This window comes from Numenius arquata, chromosome 25 (genome assembly GCF_964106895.1).
Source record: "Numenius arquata chromosome 25, bNumArq3.hap1.1, whole genome shotgun sequence".
Lineage (NCBI taxonomy): Eukaryota > Metazoa > Chordata > Aves > Charadriiformes > Scolopacidae > Numenius > Numenius arquata.
This window is the reverse complement of record NC_133600.1, coordinates 4,883,846-4,901,502: the sequence shown is the minus strand read 5'-3', so window position 1 is coordinate 4,901,502 and position 17,657 is coordinate 4,883,846. Positions and strand designations below refer to the sequence as shown.

At 44.2% G+C, this 17,657-nt stretch overlaps 1 protein-coding gene across 2 annotated transcripts; it reads left to right on the top strand.

Annotated features, from left to right (window-relative positions):
• The first annotated feature begins 465 nt into the window (after nucleotides 1-465).
• Nucleotides 466-15,788, top strand: SUGP2 (SURP and G-patch domain containing 2). 2 transcript variants are annotated; one of them, XM_074163688.1, is made up of 10 exons: nucleotides 466-583; nucleotides 1,724-3,406; nucleotides 4,358-4,475; nucleotides 5,172-5,680; nucleotides 5,827-5,938; nucleotides 6,647-7,167; nucleotides 8,081-8,145; nucleotides 8,835-8,971; nucleotides 10,940-11,060; nucleotides 14,115-15,788. In XM_074163688.1, exons 1-9 carry the CDS (start codon nucleotides 469-471, stop codon nucleotides 11,058-11,060), a joined length of 3,381 nt encoding a protein of 1,126 aa, XP_074019789.1. In that variant the 5' UTR covers nucleotides 466-468; the 3' UTR covers nucleotides 14,115-15,788. The 2 variants fall into 2 exon arrangements, with proteins under 2 accessions (XP_074019789.1, XP_074019788.1); XM_074163687.1 differs by lacking the exon at nucleotides 10,940-11,060 and having other exon boundaries at nucleotides 469-583; nucleotides 14,115-14,166.
• The last annotated feature ends 1,869 nt before the right edge of the window (nucleotides 15,789-17,657 follow it).

Below are 17,657 nucleotides of genomic sequence, written 5' to 3'. Positions count from 1 at the left end.
GGGGGCGGGGCCAGCGGCGTCCCGCGGGGGCTGCTGGGAGGTTCCCGTGTGGCGGGGAGGCTGCGGGACCGGGGCGGGGGGGCGCCGCCTCGGTGAGGGCAGGGCCGGCTCCCGGCGGGGCGGGCCGCGGGGCGGGGCGGCCCCTCCTCCGCCTCCTCCCGGTGCCCGCGCCTGTGTGGCAGCGGCGGGGCGGCGGGCAGCGGGCCGCCCGGGGGTCGCCCGGTGAGGGGGGTGGGAAGCGGCCGCGGTTCCCCCCTCACGCCGCTTTTTTACCTCAGGTTCGGCCGCCCCGCGCGGGGAAGCGGGGGAAGGAACTGCCCGCACCCCCGCGGTGCGTTCCCCTGACGGGAATCCGCCCGGGGAGAGCCCAGCGGGGGGGGTGCGGGGCAGCGGGAAGGCGGTACCGGCAGCGGTGGCGGCCGTGCCCCGGGCAGGGACGGCATTGTGCTGTTTTGCTACAGGATAAAAATGGCCTCTCGGCGGATCACACGGGAGACGTTTGATGCTGTAGTGCAGGACAAAGTTAAAAGGTATCGCATGGACAGGAGCGATGCCATAGAGGACACGATCCATCATTTTAAAGGTAACGACACCCGGGCGTGACGAGCCGTGGATCACAGCAGCTATTCCCGAACGGCTCCCTCCGATTTCTTCCCTTCCTTTTACCCATATTTGCCTAAAACGTGGAGTGGTGCTGGTGTTTTTCCACATCCATCTTTATTTAAGAAGCTAACAGCTTGGGTTGACTGACGCTGTTTCTATGTGGAATGCAAATTCCAGGCAAAAAACCCGAATTTCAAACAAAGGAATTCTGTTCAGGCAGCATCAGAGAGTGGGTCCAATTTCAGGGAGGTCTCCAGAGACATCGCTGCAGGATGGAATTCCGTTGATGTCTGATAAGTTAAATAAATGTAGGAGTGCATTTGAAGGCTTTGGGTCTTTGTATTTCGTGTTATTTTTGGAGAAAAAGCTAGAAGCAGGACATTAATCGAGTGAATGTATACAAAACATGATCTGCAATTTCTTTTATCTTCTGAGTTTGATATTAAAAATGTCTAGAAAAACAACTTGGATTGCATTCATAGGAAATTGAGAGTTTTAAAATGAGATCTCTTCTATTTTCTGAAAGTTACATAAGCTCCAAAGAAATAATTTATTTTAAATACTTAATTTGTTCAAGTATTCTTTACTTTCTGAAATTAACTACTAGAGTTAAGGAATAGAGATTCTTGGATGCTTGGCAGGAAATTCTGATATTGGTGTATGAGTTTGTAGAAAATGTGATGTTCTTTTCAACTGTGGAATTCCGACACTCAGCGTGGAAACAGAAAGTGCATACTTTTGGTATTTCTCCATCTGAGAAATCCGAGTAGAAGCGTTATGAGCACAACATTAGCATCTTCCTAGACTGAGAAAGTTGTGAGCAAGTAGGAAGTGGGGTTTATAGCACAATTTGCCTTTCAGCTTTAGTCAGAGGAGAAGTTTTAATAAATTGTTTTGTCATGTGTTTAGGTATTGTTAATCATTTGTTGCTTTTCGCTCATTATGAATTATTCAGTGTACAAAAGAAAGCTAATGGGAATATCCTGAAGCTAGATATGTGTACTGTTCTTCTGAAGTTTTTGTTTGTTGATTGTTGTAAGTGTCTAAATGTGTTTATCTTTTTTTTTTTTCTTAATACTGTTTGCAGTGCATTGGTGCATTTATGTTTTTCTCATTACAGCTCATTCAAGGCCAATCCCAAGACCAAGATACGAAGACAGTTTCCATGATGATGGAAGATACACTCACGACAACGCCCAGCACCATCCTCATGATGACTGGAGTGAAGACCCTAGAGATGACTATCCAGGACCTTCTTACAGAGCTGCTAGTCCTCTCATAAGGAAGGATAACTATTACCATGAACAGTACGGCCACCCGGCTTCGCACGACCGGGAGTATGGGCGTCCGGCTTCGCACGACCGGGAGTATGGACGTCCAGCTTCGCACGATCGGGAATATGGGCGTCCAGCTTCACACGACCGGGAGTACGGGCGCCCAGCATCTCGGGATCGGGAGTACGGGCGCCCGGCTTCCCACGACCGGGAATACGGACGCCCGACTTCCCATGACCGGGAGTATGGGGGCCTGGCTTCTCATGACCAGGACTATGGCCCTCCTGACTCCTGGGAATCCACCGCTCCACACGAAACGGACTTCAGTTCTTCAGATATTTTAGGTGATTTTAGATCACCGGGACTCATGGAAGATGAATATGGCAACATGGAAAATCAGGAGTATGATGTGGACTTTGGAATTCAATCTGACAGTGAGTTCCGACCCCCGATACGGAGGGGCAATATTGGCAGGGGAAGAGTTCTGCGAGGAAAGCGTATTGCAAGGGGCGTTGTGAAAACTAAAGTATTCAAAGGAGATATCAAAACTCCCCTAAAGAAATGGAACACTAAAAAGCTGCTGCCGGGCCCTGATCAGAAGCCGACTTTGCAACCTGATCAAATGCCAGAAGCTGCTGAACGGCCAAACCAGAGACCGGTGACCGTCCAACGCCCTAATCCAAAGTTGCCTCCGCGACCTAATCAGAGGCCACCTATAACAACCCAGAGACCTATCCTCAGGCTCCCAAAGCCTGCCCATGTGTTCAGAAATCTCAATTTTGACCTTGTGGACAAATCGGACATTTTTTCAACGTTTGGAATAGAAATTATAAAATGGGCTGGGTTTCACGCAATAAAAAACGATGCAGAATTTTCCCGCCTCTTTGGAGCTCTCTTTGAGCTAGAGACAGAAACCTGTGCAAAAATGCTTGCTTCGTTTAAATGCTCCTTAAAACCAGAACACAGAGATTATTGTTTCTTTACCATCAAGAGTTTACAACACGCTGCTCTGAAAACTCCCAAAGTGGACAATGAGTTTTTAAATATGCTCTTGGACAAGGGGGCTGTGAAAACAAAGAACTGCTTCTTTGAAATAATCAAACCTTTTGATAAATACATAATGAGGCTACAAGACCGTCTCCTGAAAGGTGTTACGCCGCTGCTTATGGCCTGCAACGCTTACGAGTTAAGCATTAAGACGAGCGGGTTTGGTAATCCAAGAGAAATGGCAAACGCTTTTGAGACCACTGTTTCTCTTTGTCGTAAGTCCTTGGCCCTTCTGGGTCAGACCTTTGCGCTGGCATCTGTTTTTAGGCAAGAGAAAATACTTGAAGCCGTAGGGCTCCAGGAAATGGCTCCGGCACCAACGCTCTTCCCAAACTTTGATGATTCAACGTTGTTTGGAAGAGAGTACATTGAAAACTTGAAGGCTTGGTTGGAGAAGAGTGGGTATCCAATTCAGATGAAGAAAGCGGAGCCAGAGTCCACAGCACAGCTCAGTAAACCCTCTCCTGACACAAAACTTAAAAGTGAGTGAACTGTTGTAAGACGCTTGGCAGTACAGAATCTCTTTATTTGTCACTAGTGTTTTATCTTAATTTTTGTGGTTTCATTAGGTCAGGAAGTCCTAATTCTGGGAATTCCATGTAAATCCCTAGCAGCGCTGAGGCAGGTAGTGAATGCTATCTGTTGTAGCAATGGCTTTCAGCTTTGTGGATGAAAGCACGTCTCCTTCCTTCCGTCTCCTGCGCATGCCTGTACTTTGCATCCAGGATGTTCCCCTTGTGCCTTGGCTGCTCGAGCTGCCCTCCCTCCAGCTCCACAGCTTCGAGGCAGGGAGGCCAGGACCACGCTAGGACTGGCTACGGCACACAGTCAGGATTTGCATATAGGCAAAGTCAGAGATAGTACAATTACCCCTACCATCAGATGCAGGCGTATTTCTTTGGAGTTGTTGATGTACTACCGTCTATAGGAATGCTATTTCCTCTACTCTGTTGCGCCACCTAGTTCATCCTCTCTAAAACATTCTTACTCATTAATATACTCATCTGGTTTTTCCTAATTGAACTTCAGATACTTCCGCAGGGAGATCTTGCAGCACTGACACTGAATGGCTAATAATTTGGAACTCACACCATCAGAGTAGTGTTCAAATATACTTGTTTTGCACAAAACCCTTTTGGTGCAATAAGTAATTGCCTTTTAAAAGATGGCTTCACTTGCCCAGGATGACAAAGGATAAATAAGTTTATTAAAACCCAGTGCTTCTCATAACAAATGGTTTAGAATCAAAGTCGAGAAAACAGTCAGGAAGTTTCTGAGGTTTCCTTAATTTATTCTAGTATTAAGTGCAGCCTTTTTTGTATTAAAATGTTGAAAAATTGCAAATGTCAGTGTGTCAAAGGATAAAAAAGATGACATATTGATACTCTGTTGATGAGAATAACGCAATGACTGCATTTTATTTCTTCCTGCAGCCCCGCAGCGAGCTGATCGGAAGGTTGTAGAGACAATTGAACAGTTAGTGAACAGCATCGTTGCGGGAACCTTGTCTGCCAAAGAGAGAAATGCTCAAAAGAACTGTCCTGAATATTGGTAGGTGTGTTTGAACAGTATGTTACACCGCTACTCTCTGATGAAGATATCTGGAATATATTTAATTAAATTCAGTATTTCATCCAATGTGTGTAAGACCAAAGTCTATTGTATATTTAATCAGACTTTTTGAAAATGTTTCCTGAGCTAATTATACTTCCTGCTATCCCTGGAAATTGTCCTGTTGCTTCCATTTGGTCTAGTAGATCACGTTCCTTTTTGATCTGTCAATAATGACTGTCTGTCAATCCAAATACAAGATGTTAAAAGCAACTCACATTTACAAGATGAAAACAGTAAGCAAATGTAGTTACTATCAACATACCGTATGGGAACAGGCTTATGGATCTAGTGTTCCATGAATGTTGGAAAAGGAAAGCTGAGACACTTCCAAGTGTAATGATCTTTTAATGTGACGGTATCTCTTCATGTGTGAACTGCAGCATCGCTGATTAATTACTAGCCAAATGATTTATGTCAAAACCCTCCATCATTTATTTGCTTGGCATGCTTTAATTACTGCTTTAGAGGTGGGGTTGGCTGTTATTCTGAGAGAGGACTATGCAGGATAATGTTAATGTAGCAACTTGTGTAAAACCTTGGGAAAAAGGATCAATTGCTACTGAGTTTCTGATCTGAGAATTCGAGATGAGTTGTTCTTTCATCTTAGGCTTTCATTTATGTGGTTTTGTTTAGGTTCTTGTCTGATGAAGATAGTCTGGAATACAAGTATTACAGACTGAAGTTATCAGAGATGCAAAGGCGGATGTCAGCTGGAAAGGAAGCGAGCGGCGAGGGCAGGACACTGGAAGAATCCGCAACGGAATCAGTCAGGGCCATGCTGTACGCCAGGAAAGTTGCAAGTATTAAGAGGCGGCTATTTAAAAGAAAAAGGCTTGGAAATATCACCCAACATGGTATTCGAGGCAGGAGGGCGAGGAGGGCAACCACAGGGACACAGACTGTGCTCTCAGCCGGGACAGTGCTGAAGCACCAGGACAAACATCTTCAAGGTTCAGATCAGTCAAAACCTCCTGTATCAGAAACCAGCCCGTCTGAGAAGAATTCTGCCCTCGATACCACCTCATCCCCGCAGTGTGCCCCCGCTTCAGAGGTCTCTCTGCCAGCAGAAGAAAGGGCAGATTCTGAGGATTTATTAGCACCCCCTGAACTTTTCCCGCCATTGTCCTCCCAGTTTCCTGATGGTAAGTGAAGATTCAAGAAGAGTGTTCTGCTGGAAATTCTAAAAATCAGTTATTTTGCTAAAGTAGATGATTTTCAATGGTATTAACCTTCCAGCGATGCAGGTTTTGTCTGAAGCAATAGCTAACGAGCATCCTGTTTCTTGCAGTGGACGCTAAAACCATGGAAACAGCCGAGAAACTTGCCAAGTTTGTTGCTCAGGTAGGACCAGAAATTGAGCAGTTCAGCATAGACAACAGTGCGGATAACCCAGACCTCTGGTGAGTGACCTACGCATTTATCTGTGAAAATGGGCAAATAAGAAAAATCAAAATGCATCTAAGCAGTTACTAAGGAGATACTTCCTTTGGTTGAGATGAGTGCTTTTGTTCAGTGTGTTTAGGAACAGAGGATTTTGAGCAATACTCCCTGTTGTCCTGCCCAGCAGCTCCATTAATGGTGAATTCATGGAATTCACTATTCATGGAATAGTTTTGGTGGGAAGGGACCTTTAAAAACCATCTCATCCAACCCCCTGCCATGGGCAGGGACATCTTCAGCTCCATCAGGTTGCTCAGCGCCCCATCCGACCTGGCCTGGGATGTTTCCAGGGGTGGGGCATCCACCACCTTTCTGGGCAACCTGGGCCAGTGTCTCACCACCCTCAATGTAAAAAATTTCTTCCTTATATCTAGTCTAAATCTCCCCTCTTTTAGTTTAAAACTGTTACCCCTTGTCCTATTGCAACAGGCCCTGCTGAAAAGTTTGCCCCAAAAAGTGTCTTGCTGTGACTGAAGTTTGCCCAGGAAAGGAGCAGTCCAACCTGCAGAATGGTCACTGTTCTTAGGACACGTTGTTGGAGAATCCTACAAAAACACACCTGGAATGACCGTTCAAAAATGAATAAGAGCTCTATTTCTAAACTCTTGCTTCATGCCACTAAAGAAAAATCTCTTTCTGATATTATTTTCACTGTAATTTTTGCTCAGGTTTCTACAGGATCGGAACAGTTCTGCTTTCAAATTTTACCGAATGAAAGTCTACGAGTTATGTCCATCGATTAACTTCAGCGCTGTGTCAGAAGCCACTGATGCTGGGGAAGGTGCTAAACCCGAAGAGAGGAATTTGGATATTTCAGAAGAGGAGGAGGAGGAGGAAGAAGAGGAGGAAGAAGATAATGAGGAGGAAGCTGAGTTTGAGGAGGATGTCTCCCAGCCTTTGGAAGAGATGGAAATGGAGCAAGCAGAGGAGGGAGAAGAGGATGACATCTCAGCAGGTAGAAGTGTGGAAAACCTAGCTGAAGAGATGATTTCCAAAACGGGAGAGGAAATTGCAGGAGGTGAAATGCAGCTAGCCACATCATCTGATGGTGCTGTACCAAATCTGTCGACACAGGCATCAGCTCCTGCTCCTGGTACCCTATTTCCTCGCAAACGCATCAGCAGCAAGTCTCTGAAAGTTGGTATGATCCCCGCGTCTAAAAGGATTTGCCTCATAGAAGAACCAAAAGGTGAGTGTTACTTAAAAGCTATTTTGTAGGTATCGCTACAGAATTCCCGATTTTTATGTACTTTCTTACTGCCTGTTATTGGCTAAAAGAATTACATTTCTTTAACACAAAAATGAATACAATGTTCACTTTCAGATTCCCCTTTGTCAGCTGAATGAATCTTTAATATATTGTGTGACAGGTTTTGTGTTACAGCACAATAGCAGTTTGCGTCAAACATCATTCCTTAAATACTCTCTAAGTATATGTGAATGTTAACCTCTCTCTGCTGCTTAAAAAACTCACCATAGTAGTTTTTGCAGGGTTTATTTTATCGGTTTATGGAAGGTTTAACAGACTTAAATCTTGCACTGAACGTATTTTGAGTGTTTGACTAAATATATTTAGACTTTGGATTGGCCTGTCAAATTTTGTCAATATGGCAACAGCAGGGGTGAGTCATGATACTCTGAGAATTGAGAGATTAATAGCTTAAAACTGATTATATGTGCTCTGCAGCTACTTTAACGAATGTCTTTGCTTTGCATCATGATTTTTATTGATGAAGGTTGTCATTTGTGTTAATGAAAATTATATACAATAACCTCATTTAAGTCCAGTCTGAATTTTCTATCTGAGTATTACAGAAGCTCAGGGAAATGAAAGATCTAAAATATATCATCCATCAGTGTATTGCTGGCATGATGTGCCCAAAACTAAATACGTGCATGTTCTAATTAACTTTTTTGTTGTGGAGGGGGGAAAAAATGTCTTACCGTTTCATTTCTTTTTTTTTTTTATTCTGATTGTTTTTGTTGGTTCTGATTTTAGGCCAAGGCATGGAGTTAGAGTCCCGCTTGAAACGTACTTTTGGAGTTCTGTATTAAAATTGTTTTTCTTTACAGCTGAATTTTGTCTTTGATTTGACTTGCAGTGCATGAACCTGTCCGAATTGCTTATGACAGGCCTCGTGGCTGCCCAGTTACAAAGAAGAAGAAGGTAAAGAATTCTTCTGGTTTGTCATTGCATTCTGAGAACCAGCTGTCTTTGTAAGAGACAGCTTCTGGAAATGTGTTGTTGTCATAAAATCAGATTAAAACCTGAAAAGTCTGATCCTGAAAAAGACTGGACTAAACCTTGGGGAGAGCTGTGGCTCCTGTTGTCTTTTACCTACCTGTGTCAAAATTAAACATTTTATGATTAGAGCACTATTGAACAGCTGTGTGTTGATTTTGTCTTCTATTTTTGAAAAAAATAAACAAATGGGTGCATTGCTGTCTGGAAAATACATTGGAATTTTCCGAGGCTGGTGAGATGTTATTTGACCGCTTCTGTGTTTGTAGCAGGTATTCAGTCATCAGATCATTCAATATTTCTTACTAAAAACATAAATAGCTCTTAAAATAGCAAAGAGTACACCTTCATATTTTAATAATGTAATTAAACAATTTGACAACCTGAAATAAATCTGTTAATTTTTTTTTTAAACTGGCAAGGCAGATAATTACTCTTTGATAGACTTTTTCTGTGTAGTTGGAGAAGTGCTGCTTAGAAGATATTTCTGTATATTGAGAAATTCAAATACACTTAGTTTATAGGGGTTTTTTTGATGGATTTTTAATACATGATGTCCCTGTAAAACAAACAAAAAAAAAACCTTTTATTTTTCTGTTTTTTCCTCTCCACAGAAACCAAAAGATTTAGAGTTTTCACACAAGAAGCTGACAAACAGGAATGTGGGCTTCCAGATGCTGCAGAAGATGGGCTGGCAGGAAGGACACGGCCTTGGGACACGAGGAAAAGGAATCCGAGAGCCTGTAAAAGTGTATGTAATGGAAACACACTACAGAAATTTGAGAGCTCTGGAAAAGGCTGGGATTCTAATAGTAATTATATTTATCTTACCCACCTTGATGTGGCCAGTTCAGTGATTTGTTTTCCTTTTTGATGTTGGCTTCTGGCCTCTCACCATCCAGTTTGACACCACTGAAGGATGCAGCATGAACGCCACAGTGTGCAGGCACTTTTTAAAGATATATGGTTGCCCCTGTTCTTCAGGAGGTGGTTTTTGGTTGGTTGGTGTATTTATTTATTCTTTTAAATACATAGTATTGCCCTGGGGATCTCGCTGCCACACCACATACATCATACATAAATAGACTTTAGGAATGTCATACACAGTGCTCCTGGGTTTAGGCAACAAAATTATTTGCACTCTAATTATGTAATTCATTCCACTGCGCACAGAAAGAGGTAAGTGCAGCTGCCAGAAGGTAAGTGTGCTTTTTCCTTTAAAATACACTTGTGGTTTTGAATCTTCATTTCGTCTTTTGACGTTGCTGTGTCCGGTGTCCACTGCTGCCAGCACGGAGAATGGATAATACCTCCCTCAACTCCCCAGCTGAATAAGGAGGCAGAAACTATTTATTTCTCTCTGAACCCATACGACAAGGTCTCTAGTCCACTCCTAGTCTGTGGTTAACAGTCTTCTTTCTCCAGGGATTTCTGTTTTCTCTTCATGCCTTGGACAGGGTCATTGTAGTTGGTGGGTTACTTTTGGTGAGATACTTCTGGTTGCTTTCGTTTTCTCTTAGTTGTCCCTGTGGTCCAGTGACCATCACTCTGTTTTCTGCATTTCCTTCAGCAGCAGCAAACAGACAGTGAGCAAGCAGCTTATTTGCCTGTAGCTCTCTTGTGTTCACCACTGTTACAACCTTGATTCTTAATCTCAAAACTTGTTGGGACCAAATATATGAGCAATTTTTTTTCGTTTCTGTATCTCCTGGCGCAAGTTTTGCTGCACAGCTGATCAGGAGCTGTTTAATTGTAGCTGGTCTGACAGCCCACCACATTCTAAAAGTTTCTGGCCATCTTTAAGAACTGCATTTTAATATTGGAAAATACAGTTTTTCCAGCTCGTGTCCATTGCTGTGTCACTGGTAAAGACACCTGCAAAGAGCAGTGAAGAACTGCTTTCCGTGCCTCTTAGAAAAACTGGTTGACCTTTTCTGTAACGGAGAGAGAACTCCATATTATTGATGATTTTCATGATGTGCACCTCTCTTTCCTTTCCCATCGAAGTCATTCTTTGGACAATGCTTTGGGACAATCTCTGAGGATGAAACCAGTGCAATTTAACATTTTGCTTTCTCTTGTCATTTGCTTTGGTACAGCGCAGGGTCCAACCTCATTCCCCGAGCAAAAAGGGATGGATTACTAATCGGAGACGCTCCAATTCTAGTGTAGAGCTTATCTTGATCAGTATATATTTGTCTGTGCCGTGTGTCCTACAAGACTCCAGCTTGCTTTGGCTGCTAGAAATTTTAAGCAAGCAGCATTATGGTCAAAAATTTCATCTTTTATCCAGAATTATGTGGCGTTTCCTACTCATTCCTGAAAGTGCCTGACTTCTGTCATTTTTGAAATGTAAGAAACGAAGGCAATTTTTGCCATCTTTTCAACAAAGCATTCTATCTACCAGGAATAAAGCGGTTAATATGAGAGTTCACGTAAGAATTTGATCTGCTAGATGACTGTATCTTCACTGCTCCCGTAATATCATGGGAGCATTTCCTTCTGGTGGGATTTTGCATGTGTAAAGGGAGGTGGGAACTGTTTTATAGCTGATCAGGTGTATCGGGTACCGAGCCTCCGCTCCCCTTTTCCCCCTAATGAAGCAAAATTACTCTCCACTTGTATTGTGTCTATGTCGGAAGCTGTTGTTTAGATCTCTTCTGCACGTTGTGGAATGTAACCGAAACAGAGTGTTCTAACTCTTCATTTTACTCCCTAGGGGTGCTACCTCTGCAGGGGAGGGCTTGGGTGTTGCAGGGGAAGAAAATAAAGAAGATGCATTTGATGTTTTCCGTCAAAGAATGATACAAATGTACAGGCAGAAAAGAGCAAGTAAATAGGTATGTGCAATGGACACGTCTGCTTTATGAATTCCTGCAAACATTAAAATATCAGGGGTTTTTTTTAAGTCTTCCTTTTCCAAGAAAATATTAACTGTTTCCATGAGTATGTCTGGCTTCTTAGCATTTCGTGAAAATCCAGAGCTACGTTGAACTGCTTTGAACTGCTGAATTACCCCAAATCTTACTTTCTAGGTTTGACATAAGAGACTCGCTCGCTAGAAAGTGCACGGATATGCAAAGGCTGCTGTGAGACAGATCCTCGGCAGAGTATGCCAGTATGAAGAACGCTTTGTTCTATAGTAGTGGACTTGAATACTAATGTATTAAACCATTTTTCCAAGATTAAAGTTAGTCTTGTATTCAGTCATGCAAGCTAACAACTTGGATGTCATCTTCTGAGGAAGAAACAACTGATTTTGTTCTCGGAAGTGCCTCTTTACCTCTCTCTTTGGCCAAGTTTGCCTGTTTTGTGATGCGATGGCTTCCCAAAAAAACAAATAAGCAACATGAAAAAAAAATACGCCTGACCTGGTTTGGCTCTGATCCTTTCAGAAGCCAAGAATCTTCTCAATTTCCCACCTTCTTGCAAGGCAGTTCAGATTTTTTTTTTTTACTACGTTCTATTGACAGGCTTTAATCTGCTTCTGGAATCTGCATAAAGCAGTTTCCTCCACACACCAATTTTAAGAAGAGTCTACCCGTGTGTTTATTTTGTATAGAATTCTAGACTGTAGGTGTAGGATGAATAACTGAGTTCATCCGAGTCTAAGAACACTAAACTCTTCCTTGAAGAGCTCGGCTGCGAAGGTTTTTTGTTGTAATGAACAAGTAGTATGTATTTTCAGTGTCCTTTTTGATTTTACACAAATTTGCAGCTCTTCCCCAACAAATTCTTGAATAATTTCTTTCCTTCTCGAAGAAATTTCTCATGAGCAGGCCCAATTCATGTGTCTGCAGAAAATGCTGAAGAAAATACCAGGAAGTCAGATATTCGGAAGTCATCTGGGAGTGGATCATCAGTTTTATAAGAGTTTAGAGAGTCATTTCTGTTTTCTATTAAGTATTCGCTTTGCAGAAGCTCTTTTATTGAAAAGTCCCAAGAAATAAGACAAAAAGCTTGTACTTTTGAGGGACTATTCCAGAACTTACTGAAAGAGAAGACTGGATTAAGCTCCTGTGCTTCAACCAAAAGCATTTTCCTACCTGCTCGGTGAAGCAGTTCCAAAGACTTGAAAGATTTAGGAGCGTTACCACAAATAAAAACGTTCAAGGTCTTACCATTCATCTTTTTTTTTCCAACTTAAGGTCACTAAGGGATCTGTGACTGGGTTACTGACAGTGACACCGTTTAATATCGCGCTTTTCAGTGTGCTCATTCTCCATCGTTACCTTTCGAAAACTAGTCAGTCGTCTTCACTTGAATGTTACGGCACCAAAACCTCCTTGGCTGACGTTCTCTTGAACGAGTTTATCTTGAGCTGACGCATGTTTTGCTTTGCTGGGAGCGAGCGCTATCTTGCTGGTGTTTTCATCCTGCTTCTTGTAGAGCAAAGAGCTTGTGGTACCCCACTAATAGCACCCCCCGTTAATGAGGCAGCACCTCCAGGGTGGCAAATATGGAAGGAAATGTGTTCCTCGGTTATCAACTTGCCTGTGCCTGCTGTTTAACAAGCAAAATTAGATTCTTTCTCCATTAAAAATCCTACTGGTTGAAAGGGAGTGGCTTCATTTGAATTCTGGAGCAACAAACTTTTCCTGGCTTGTAACAACCAGTCTGAGTTTATGAATGCCAGTTGGTTTTTTTGTCTTTTCTGTACGGGTCTTTGAAACCACAATTGTGTTGCAGTGTAATTTTCTGATCACTCAGTTTTAGTTGCCTTGAAGCACGTGATCACTAAATAAAACCACGCTGTCAGGGATAGAATCATGTGCCGGTAGTTCTGTTTTTCCACAAACATCACACGTGTCTTCACCTTCACGTTAGAAGTTGAAGCCCGAAGGCTATAAATACAAATAAGTTTATCTGGTTGTCAGATTTGATTAAGGACATTTCATAGCCCGGTCATTTCTCATAGGATTTACTTGGAGATATTTAAAATCCTTAAACGTTTTGGGGCACGGGTGACTTGGAAGATCATCAGTTACAGTACTTGCAGTGGGTGCTTAACCTGTTAACTTCCTGTTTGGGTGTGTTCTTCACTGCCCCTCTTTCTTTCCTGTGCCTAATTAGCACTTGACACAGTCTAAAACTCCAGCCTTTCGAAAAGGAGATCTCTCAGTCACGGGCTGTTTTAGAATGATGCTCTGGAACCAGTATTGTTGGCCTCTGATTTATTTCTCAGACCCACTCTAAAGGATTTGGCTTTTCTTTTGGTGTCATTGACGAAGCTGCCGGCGTTGCTGGTCACAGTTTTTATTTCCCCTCAAACTTCCAGTTCACCTCTTCTTTCCCATTGACCTTTTTTGGAAGGATTCTTGATTCTACGTCACGCTATTTGAAGGCAGAAGGCGAGGTGGGGTTTCCCCCCAGAGTGAGCTCCGCTCTCAGACCCAGCTCAGCAGCCGATCTGCGCTGAATTTCCTAAACACCCGCTTCCCCAGTCTGGGAGAGCCGCTGGGATCCAGACTGGAAACCGGTACCATCCTTTCCGAGCGTGATCCCATTGGGAATATAAACGCTGTCTCGGGAATAAAGGTGAACGTTGGGGAACTCTCAGATCTGCTGCCCTGGGTGGCTGGCGTGTGGCCTGTCCTTCTTGTGCCAAACTTTGACGTTGGAGGAGATCTCGGCAGAGCAGGACTGGTGCTGAGATTCCAGTGGTGCTCGCACGTGGGTTACCCTTTGCCGCCTCTATCTTGCTTTACCAAGATTTGACCTTAGGCTCCTCTGGCAAAAGGAATTCCCTTTTTATTTTATTTTATTTTTTTTTTGGACCTGCTTTTGCAGGCAGCTCTGAGTTGAAAATATGAAATACTTGTACATGTGAAACGTTTGTTGTGCGGATACGTTGCCGTGGTTAAAGTTTACTAGCTTCTTTTCTGTTATTTTAGTTCCAGGCTCTCTTCCATGAAGACTGCAAGCTTCAGTGAACATTTTAACTAACTTCAGTGGTGTGTCTACTGTCTTTTGGTTGGTTTATTTTTATTTTTATTTTATTTTTTTTGCCATTAATCTTGTAGAGCAATTTGATAGTTTCTGTTCCGTGCACATGGGCCGTAGCGCTGAGCTGGTAACGATTAGACGCTTATGTTATTGGATAATAACTGACATTTCTTTTTAGTGTAAGTAAACATGTTAGCATTGTTAATCTTTTAATATCTGCAATAAATGTAGAACTAAACAATTTCTGGTTTAAATGTTTTGCTTGTGAATTTGGCCATTTGTAAGAGATATGCATCGTTTTGGCACTAACGAGTGGAATTGAGATTATGCAGTGTTCTTTGAGTGCAAAGCAGGATTTCATAGTGTACGAGGGGAGGAAGGTCCCTCTCTGTTTCTGTGCTGCTAAATGTCTCTGGTGAGAATACCCACCAAATCATTTCTTAAGTTACTTTCTCACGTGGCTTTTAGTGCGTTAGATCCCTACCCAACAGTGTTACTTCCCACCCCAACACCAACCACCCCCCCCCCGGGGGAAGGCGGGAGTTTTACCCTTTATTCCCCGGGAATTAGTTCTCTCTCCCCGATTTTCTCGGTGGACTGACTTTAAATCAGCAAATCTTTCTCTTTCTGTATGCGTGTGGTTTACTGTTGCCTTTAAATTCAAATTCCTTTTTTAGATATTATGTGAGGGGGGGGGGGAAATTGCAACGCACTGACATGGAACACTCCTGCAGCCGCCTTCCATGGAGGGGTGAAGCCAGGGTGTTCCTTTGCGAGAGATTCCAGCCGGGTCTCCTCTCCCTCGCTGTCACCCTGCCGGGGAAAAGCTTTTCAGAGGCAAGTCCAAGCCCTGGCTACACCTTTTTTTTCCTCCTTTTCCTTTAAAAATTGATGATCTGTAAGGAGCTGGTTGTAGAAGACAGGACGTTTGCTCTCGTTGGAGAGAAATGAGGAGATCCCCGTTTTGGGGGAGGTGCCCTGACAGAGTAGAATTACAGTCGATAAAACACTCTGGAGTAATTGTGTTGGACTAATAAAGATCTTTTCTTTTTTTTTTTTTTTTTGGCCTTCAAAGCTTTTCTTTGGTGTAACACCAATGACATTTTTCCTATTTATTTGGGGTTGGTTTGGTTTTTTTTTGGTAGAAGACACTACAGCCTCATTAGTGTGAACACTTCATCTGTGCCGAGACGTTCGTTCTCAAAATCAATGTGTTTTTTTTTTTTCTATTGATATTCCGTTCTGCTTTAAAAAGTTTACTCCTGGTGTGTTGTGCCCAAAGAAAGTCTGGACTCAGAAATTCAAACAGTGTTCCTTTTGGATTGTTTTCTATCCTACAGGCAGGTATATTTTCTAATTAAAAAGGGATTCCTGAAAGCTCTGTATCATCTTTAATTCTGCATATCTCCTGACTGAGTGGCCAATCACAACCAGACTGTAGATTTGAGCAATAATAAACCACCTTAAATGAGAATATGCTCAAAGAACAATAGGGGTACTTCTGAAAATAAATTTAAGTTTTTGTGAACCTTGTTAAGTAGGTGACTTGCTGAATTGCAGCAAGTGTGGAAAATGTTTGCATTATCTGTGGGCAATAAAGTTACTGCTGTTTAAGAAAGCGCAAGCACCCGGTGTGTTCTCTTCAGCTCTTTGTGCCTAATTCACGTCGTTAGAAGGCGGTGCTAATTCCCTGGAAAATGATGTCCTAGGCAGGACTTTGCTGTGAAGGGGAAGTGGTGTTTTGTTTCCCTGCCGCTGGGTAAAACAGCAAATACAGAGCAGTAAAATCGGATTTATTTCTTTTTTTTTTAAATCAGCTGCCTCCTTGGCAGAAATTCGTTGTATTCGTGGAGATAACGGGAGGTCTATCGTGGAGCGGTTTACGGGACCTGTGTCCGAAAGCGGAACCACTGTTGGGGGGGCAGTAAGGATTCGGGAACCCCAATCCCAAAGGAGGGATCGTTCGGAGGCCACGGCCCTGGAGAGATGTAAGTTCTGGGGGTGTTCGCTGACATCCCGGTGTCGGCAGGAGGAAGATTCCTGGAAGTTCCCTGCCGTGCGCACCCAGCAGGGAAATATCCCTGGTCGATTACTGTCCAGTCCTGGTAATTAAGCGCAGCTCATTAAGCGGATGCAGACGAGTTCTCCTCCACCTCGCCGATGCGCCCTCCCCTCCCTCGCGAGCCCCAAGGTGAACACCGCCGAGGGTTCGGGGCGTCCTTGGACACGCAGAAAAGCCGGTGTTTCCGCGTGTGCCGGTCCCACGCCGGGAGCCGGAGCAGCCAAACCTCCGGGCAGGCGGCGGGCGAGCCGGGATTTACCGTGAACCGAGGAGAACGGTTTTCCCCGTAGTTCCCCCGCACCGGCGGGGGGGGAGCTCGGTACCTCCTACGTCTCTCCCGCCGCTCTCCGTCCTCCTTCCCCGCGGTCCCCCCGGCAGAGGAGGGGGGTGATGGCGGGGGCTGCACCCTCGGCCCCGGGGCCGCCATCGGGGCTCCCCCGCCGCTGCGGGAGCCGCGTGCCCCGGCGGGCGGTATCACGTGGGCGGCGGTGTCACGTGAGCGAGGCGCCAACTGTCGCGCCTGAGGCGGCGGGAGGGCTGAGGGAGGCGGCGCCATTTTGGGGGTGTGTGGGCTGAGGGGAGAGAGGCCGGTGTCCGGCCTCGGGCGCTGCGGGGTGTCCCCAGAGGGGTGACGGGGCTCCGTGGAGGGATGGTGGGTTGGGGTGTAGCTTGGGAGCACGGGGTCACGAGTGGCTGTGCACCTTCTGTCCCTCAGGCCTGCGGGTTGCACCATGGTGGCTGCACCACAATGGCAGCCCAGAGGTTCCCGTCAGGGAATGGTCTAAAGTCAAAGGTGCTGTGGGAATCCAGGGTCAGGATTAAGGTTTGGCCACTGAAACAAAGATGTGATGGGACAGGAGAGCTGCAGATTCCCCATGTCCATTTTTGCTGGCACCAGTCCCTGGTGCTGCGAACAAAGCTGGTCAGAGGAAAGTATGAAATAAGACTCTGGAAAAAAGTGTTCTGGAATACCATGGTCACGTCCTAGGAGATGTGTCCTGTCGGCCAAGGAAATGCCTTGGCACGTGGGCACCTCCTGTCTCTGCAGACTCAAGCCCTGGGTTACAATGTGGGGACTAACAGAAGTTATTTAATACTTTTCTGATGCTTCCAACCTGATTCAGTAATTTAAAAAGTATTCTACCCCAAACAATGTTTTACTTGGCGTATGCTAACGCAAACGGATTCCTCAGCTGTTGGCGTTTGCCTACGGATGAAAGCACAGAAAGAGCAGAGATTCCCTTCTTTCTGAAAGCGGATTTGGAATGTTGTGGTTTCTGTAATTGCAGAGGACAACCAGCTAGCTTGCATTTTGCTCAGTTTTCTAGTGCTGGCTGGAGGGCATATTCCTTTGGATGGACTGCCAAAATTCCAGGCATAAGAATACCTGATTCTAATTAACTTAATAAAATATAAATTCCTTTTTCAT